The following is a 7,216-nucleotide window of genomic DNA, read 5'->3' on the forward strand; positions in this document are numbered from 1 at the left end:
ATACCTCTAAATGTTTCTGGCGCAATTCTCTAAAAATCTGCATTCAAATTTGGAAATTTATTTTTTTTTCATATTTTTGTAATTTTTTTGATGTATGATGTAGAAATTCGAAAAAATTAAAAAACGTCCCAGGACTGAACTTCTAATCTCCATAACTCAACTTATATTGATCGGATTTTAAAGTGGCATACCTCTAAATGTTTCTTGCGCAATTCTCTAAAAATCTGCATTCAAATTGGGAAATTTTTTTTTTTTTCATATTTTTGTAATTTTTTTGATGTATGATGTTGTAGAAATTCGAAAAAATTAAAAAACGTCCCAAGACTGAACTTCTAATCTCCATAACTCAACTTATATTGATCGGATTTTAAAGTGGCATACCTCTAAATGTTTCTGGCGCAATTCTCTAAAAATCTGCATTCAAATTTGGAAATTTTTTTTTTTTTCATATTTTTGTAATTTTTTTGATGTATGATGTTGTAGAAATTCGAAAAAATTAAAAAACGTCCCAAGGCTGAACTTCTAATCTCCATAACTCAACTTATATTAATCGGATTTTAAAGTGGCATACCTCTAAATGTTTCTGGCGCAATTCTCTAAAAATCTGCATTCAAATTTGGAAATTTTTTTTTTTTTCATATTTTTGTAATTTTTTTGATGTACGATGTTGTAGAAATTCGAAAAAATTAAAAAACGTCCCAAGACTGAACTTCTAATCTCCATAACTCAACATATATTCATCGGATTTTAAAGTGGAATACCTCTAAATGTTTCTGGCGCAATTCTCTAAAAATCTGCATTCAAATTTGGAAATTTTTTTTTTTTTCATATTTTTGTAATTTTTTTGATGTATGATGTTGTAGAAATTCGAAAAAATTAAAAAACGTCCCAAGACTGAACTTCTAATCTCCATAACTCAACTTATATTGATCGGATTTTAAAGTGGCATACCTCTAAATGTTTCTTGCGCAATTCTCTAAAAATCTGCATTCAAATTTGGAAATTTATTTTTTTTTCATATTTTTGTAATTTTTTTGATGTATGATGTTGTAGAAATTCGAAAAAATTAAAAAACGTCCCAAGGCTGAAGTTCTAATCTCCATAACTCAACTTATATTAATCGGATTTTAAAGTGGCATACCTCTAAATGTTTCTTGCGCAATTCTCTAAAAATCTGCATTCAAATTTGGAAAAATTTTTTTTTTTCATATTTTTGTAATTTTTTTGATGTATGATGTAGAACTTCAAAAAAAATTAAGAAACGTCCCAAGGCTGAACTTCTAATCTCCATAACTCAACTTATATTAATCGGATTTTAAAGTGGCATACCTCTAAATGTTTCTGGCGCAATTCTCTAAAAATCTGCATTCAAATTTGGAAATTTTTTTTTTTTCATATTTTTGTAATTTTTTTAATGTATGATGTTGTAGAAATTCGAAAAAATTAAAAAACGTCCCAAGGCTGAACTTCTAATCTCCATAACTCAACTTATATTAATCGGAGTTTGAAGTGGCATACCTCTAAATGTTTCTTGCGCAATTCTCTAAAAATCTGCATTCAAATTTGGAAAAATTTTTTTTTTCATATTTTTGTAATTTTTTTGATGTATGATGTAGAAATTCGAAAAAATTAAAAAACGTCCCAAGGCTGAACTTCTAATCTCCATAACTCAACTTATATTAATCGGATTTTAAAGTGGCATACCTCTAAATGTTTCTGGCGCAATTCTCTAAAAATCTGCATTCAAATTTGGAAAAATTTTTTTTTTTCATATTTTTGTAATTTTTTTGATGTATGATGTAGAACTTCAAAAAAAATTAAGAAACGTCCCAAGGCTGAACTTCTAATCTCCATAACTCAACTTATATTAATCGGATTTTAAAGTGGCATACCTCTAAATGTTTCTGGCGCAATTCTCTAAAAATCTGCATTCAAATTTGGAAATTTTTTTTTTTTTCATATTTTTGTAATTTTTTTGATGTATGATGTAGAAATTCGAAAAAATTAAAAAACGTCCCAAGGCTGAACTTCTAATCTCCATAACTCAACTTATATTAATCGGATTTTAAAGTGGCATACCTCTAAATGTTTCTTGCGCAATTCTCTAAAAATCTGCATTCAAATTTGGAAAAATTTTTTTTTTTCATATTTTTGTAATTTTTTTAATGTATGATGTTGTAGAAATTCGAAAAAATTAAAAAACGTCCCAAGGCTGAACTTCTAATCTCCATAACTCAACTTATATTAATCGGAGTTTGAAGTGGCATACCTCTAAATGTTTCTTGCGCAATTCTCTAAAAATCTGCATTCAAATTTGGAAAAATTTTTTTTTTCATATTTTTGTAATTTTTTTGATGTATGATGTAGAAATTCGAAAAAATTAAAAAACGTCCCAAGGCTGAACTTCTAATCTCCATAACTCAACTTATATTAATCGGATTTTAAAGTGGCATACCTCTAAATGTTTCTGGCGCAATTCTCTAAAAATCTGCATTCAAATTTAATAATTTTTTTTTTTAATTTTTTTGATATATGATGTAGAAATTCGAAAAAATTAAAAAACGTCCCAAGGCTGAACTTCTAATCTCCATAACTCAACTTATATTAATCGGATTTTAAAGTGGCATACCTCTAAATGTTTCTGGCGCAATTCTCTAAAAATCTGCATTCAAATTTGGAAAAATTTTTTTTTTTCATATTTTTGTAATTTTTTTGATGTATGATGTAGAACTTCAAAAAAAATTAAGAAACGTCCCAAGGCTGAACTTCTAATCTCCATAACTCAACTTATATTAATCGGATTTTAAAGTGGCATACCTCTAAATGTTTCTGGCGCAATTCTCTAAAAATCTGCATTCAAATTTGGAAATTTTTTTTTTTTCATATTTTTGTAATTTTTTTAATGTATGATGTTGTAGAAATTCGAAAAAATTAAAAAACGTCCCAAGGCTGAACTTCTAATCTCCATAACTCAACTTATATTAATCGGATTTTAAAGTGGCATACCTCTAAATGTTTCTGGCGCAATTCTCTAAAAATCTGCATTCAAATTTAATAATTTTTTTTTTTTAATTTTTTTGATATATGATGTTGTAGAAATTCGAAAAAATTAAAAAACGTCCCAAGGCTGAAGTTCTAATCTCCATAACTCAACTTATATTAATCGGATTTTAAAGTGGCATACCTCTAAATGTTTCTGGCGCAATTCTCTAAAAATCTGCATTCAAATTTGGAAATTTATTTTTTTTTAATTTTTTTGATATATGAAGAAATAGAAATTCGAAAAAATCAAAAAATGTCCTAAGGCCGAACTTCTAATCTCCATAACTGAACTAATCTAAATCGGACTAACCCCCAATTTCTACCGATATTCCAGAAAATGTTGAAATTTCTCGTTTGCACTTCCACTAGCTGAGTAACGGGTATCTGATAGTCGGGGAACTCGACTATAGCATTCTGTCTTGTGCGAGGGAGAGGGGCTAGAAAGAGAGGGCGCGAGAGTGCGTGTTGCAGCAACGCTGCTAAATGTTCCACAGCTGCTGGAGATGCAGTATTTTACCCTTGTTACTTGCGCTGCGAGTGGCTTTCTGGTGGTTATTACTGCTGTTATAGCTACAGTCAAGCGTGCCACAATTCGATCTGGCTCTGTTCCCAATTCAATGCCATACAGCCGCTGGAACCTTTCGGTATCTTTCAGATACATCCAAACTCTGGCTAACTTTGGTAATTGATGTTCGTAAAGGGCAGTGGACAGTCCACTGTTAGTTTATATCGGATTGCTAAGGAGTGCTGAGGTATCAGGACTAAATTGCAACGCTTACGATGCATTATGGGCCTTTTTTCAAAGGCGATGGCGAGCATACTTAACTCTAGAAATGATGGTTATTCCAAAATATACATCTATTCTCAACAAATACCAACTTTATGGGGTTAGCTTACGGCAGCACTTCGTGTGCGTGTTTTGTGTGCCAAAGTTTTTTTGCTTCTGCATTCAACGCTTTGAATGAAGGGAGGGCTTCATGCGGGTTGTGGGATTGCCGCAATGTTCCCTTTTCCCAATTTAATTTTTAACACACACTGGTAACTGTAGAACAGCAGTTTCTCTGCTTACCACTCGGGGCAACTAGAGTTAATTTTTTTTTGTGAAAAACTTCATCTGTTTGCTGTACACATATGCAGGTGCAGAATTTTGCATTTTCTGCTAGGTGTTTGCGCAAAAAGTTGGTAAATATAAATGAATGCTTTAGTGTGTATATGCTTTTTGATATTTATTTGTTTTTTGTTTTGGTTCGTGTGCGGTCTGGAGTTCATTGCGAAATTTGTCAGCTCCAGCTGGAGATACCACAATTTTTCTAGTTTTCAAAATTCGTACTACTTGGCAGCACTTAAAATGGTCACACTGCGCTTCCTGGCTCCTCGCAGGATTGTCGACTATTGTCGTCGTCTGCTGAGCACGGACTTGGTCACCGCACTCCGTCCGTTCTACCAGGCCATTCAGACGGATAGCCTCGCTCACAATCCGGCTGAGAAGCGGGTCAACGAGGAGTCACTGCGTCTGCTCTGCTCCCACCTGGAATCCCTGAGTGGGACATCGGGTAGTTGTCTACCGCCCGATGGCCAGTTGGAGTTCTACATACCCTCGGGCTCGGAGGCGGCCGGTGGTCAGGTGGTTAGTCGATTGGTGAGGGTGCAGGTGGACCGGAGTCTGCTGGATCCCAGGGCGGTGATTAGGCAGATTCTGAGGTCCTGCAAGCTGCTGCCGAAGGACAAGGAGCAGGAGCAGGAGCAAATAAAGCGGGTAAAAGCGCATGAATATTTTTAGGTTCGGTAGTAATTCGAAACCAAAAAGTTATTTTACGGCGTAGTTTTGCACACCCATACATGAGGCTTCTTCGACTTGTTGCAAACATATAGATTTCATACTATCCGTGCAACCCTTTCCTTCCTCGCAGGGCCAGGAGATGGAAAAGGAGCTCGGAAAAGTGCTGAGAAAGGAGCCGGTGAGGGAAAGGGTGAGACCGCCCCAGGCGCCAGTGCAGAAGAACTTGAGTGCCCTGAGGGAGCTGTTTAGGGATGCCCAACGGGAGCACTCCCTGGAAACCTGGATGCGTCAGGCCCTGGCACGTTCCCAGGCCTCGGAAGTCACGACCCTGCGCAGCAAAATCGAGGGCATCGAAGGCGCCTTGGTCCAGTTGCTGGGCATACGGGGAACGCGCTACGATTGCGGCTGCAACATGGAACGCTATCACGACTGCCTCAGCAGCCTCAAGGGTTTGGCCGAGGATCCCAAGGTCACCGCACACCTGGGTGCCCTTCGGAATCGGTTCGTGGTCTTTGCACCGTACACTGGCATTAGTTTGGAGGGCGATGTGATGCTCTTTTCGGGCGACTCCCCCTCGGGATGGCTGGCCTTCCTCGCCGAGATGCGCTTGCACGAGGAGCAACTGCGGCTGGTGCCCCTGTACGAGAAAGCCCTGTCTGCTGTGCTCCTGGGCATCCGGATAGAGAGGCGTCGGGTGCCGGAGCCGGGCTGTGAGGCACGTGCCTATGCGGGCAGTTTGAGGCGCGTCATCCGGGCGGTCAGCGAGCACCTGAAGCTGGAGGAGAGTGTCCAAGAGCTGCCGGCATCGCTGCAGGACCATCAGCTGGCCATTGTGCCGGACAGCGATACACCGAAGGTCAGCCAAACGGGTCTCTTCTTGGCCCCCGCCTCCTGCTCCGGCCCCGATCTGGTGGAGTTCATATGCCGCAACTTGGACGTGGCCAGTGGGCGATTCAGTCGCTATCGCAGGGACATCCAGGTGGAGCGGCAGTTGTGGCGACAGTGCCAGGAGGAACTGGGCCTGCAGCGACTCAGCAAGGACGACTCCGTAACGCCGGACAAAATGGTCCTGGCCATACGGCATTTGCTTCAGAGTGGCGTCAAATCCTGTCGCGGTCTCAGTCTGCACATCACGAACTATTGGTCAGTGCCCACCGATGGCATCGTCTGCATTCCCTGGGACTTCATGTCCCGCGAGAAGTAGCGAGTCCCGTTGAGTTGTGCCACTGAAATTGCATAGATTGGTAGATAAATTGATAAGTTTTGGCTTATGCTTGAATGTTCAACCTTTTGGTTTTATGCTTTTTATTTCTACTTGAGTCTAAGTTGAGCCTCCTGTTTTGGCTACGCTCCTGATCGATTGCAATTGTTTATTTACTACTTCGGTTGATCCTGGTTATTTGATTGTTCTGTGTTTCTGAGTCAGCTCAAATCATTGTTTATTCAGGTAATTTTTATTGTGCGCCCTTGGGTTTGGGTTGATATTTTGCTACATTAGGCTTTCCAGCTGGATTTCCTTCTTGGTTCATTACATTCCTTGGGCTTTTTGGGGCAAACTAAATGCATAAATAGACGGCATTCTGCTAAGAGAGCACACAAACAGGACTCAACCAGAGTACGCAACTCTTGCCTGGCTGACTGGCATTTTCCTGTACTTTTCTGGGGTTGAACGTGTCCCTGTGCGACTTCTGTTGACACTACCCACTTGCAGCCATCGCATCCCTGCAGATAGAGAAAAGCTATCGGAGAGCTGGTTATCCTGATTAGCAGGATATACGAACGCTTGTTTCAGTGACTGCCAGAGTGGAGCATTTAAGCGCTTAGTAGGTCAGCTAGAACTTATTTTACCTCGTTGTTGAAACTAAGAGCATTTTTAGTACTGCGCTTGCTGCTGCGAATTTTTCGCTGTGCACGACGACCCTTTGAGCTATGTTTTCCCTTGCAACCCCGTCAAGGGGCGAGTGGAATGGGGAGTGGAATGGTCGGGGTTGGGAGGGGTCGAAGTCCCGGTGCCCCGCACATTGTGCGAAATTTCTGTAAGATTTAGCTAATGTTCCATGGCTTCGCTCCATCAATGTCGAGCGATGGGCATGGGGATGGAACTGCAGACCCAAGCCCGGCGATGTTTGTCTGGTGTCGCTTATCCTTCGTGGCCTTCCCCCAACCCACTTCAGGACCTCTCGATTTCCAGACGTTGTCATCCACCTCCGCCGACCCACATTGTGCGTTGAGTGTCCACTGGGCGGAGAGTCCTTTTCCGTTTTCATTTGCCATAAGGCATCGTGTATAATTTTCAAATACGGAGGATCTTTCCCGTACAGGAAACATAAACACATGCTTATACCGCTTCCGGTTGAGCAGCTATCTGTATGCACAGAATATTAGAGCCGAATC

The 7,216-nt window shown here is 39.8% G+C and overlaps 1 protein-coding gene across 2 annotated transcripts in view; it reads left to right on the forward strand.

The window, feature by feature from the left end:
• The window catches only part of LOC6555535 (T-cell activation inhibitor, mitochondrial), a 28,379-nt gene extending 22,271 nt beyond the window's left edge, over window positions 1-6,108 (forward strand). Inside the window, exons 1-2 of one of the 2 annotated variants that reach the window (XM_026982559.1) lie at window positions 4,307-4,798; window positions 4,953-6,108. In XM_026982559.1, coding sequence (XP_026838360.1) covers window positions 4,391-4,798; window positions 4,953-6,026 — 1,482 coding nt within the window. In that variant the 5' untranslated portion in view covers window positions 4,307-4,390 and the 3' untranslated portion in view covers window positions 6,027-6,108. Of the gene's footprint in view, window positions 1-4,306; window positions 4,799-4,952 lie in introns of those variants that run through there. The other variant, XM_026982560.1, reaches the window with a different exon arrangement.
• Window positions 6,109-7,216: the final 1,108 nt, after the last annotated feature.

The sequence above is a fragment of the Drosophila erecta genome, unplaced genomic scaffold (assembly GCF_003286155.1).
Source record: "Drosophila erecta strain 14021-0224.00,06,07 unplaced genomic scaffold, DereRS2 tig00000126-arrow-pilon, whole genome shotgun sequence".
Lineage (NCBI taxonomy): Eukaryota > Metazoa > Arthropoda > Insecta > Diptera > Drosophilidae > Drosophila > Drosophila erecta.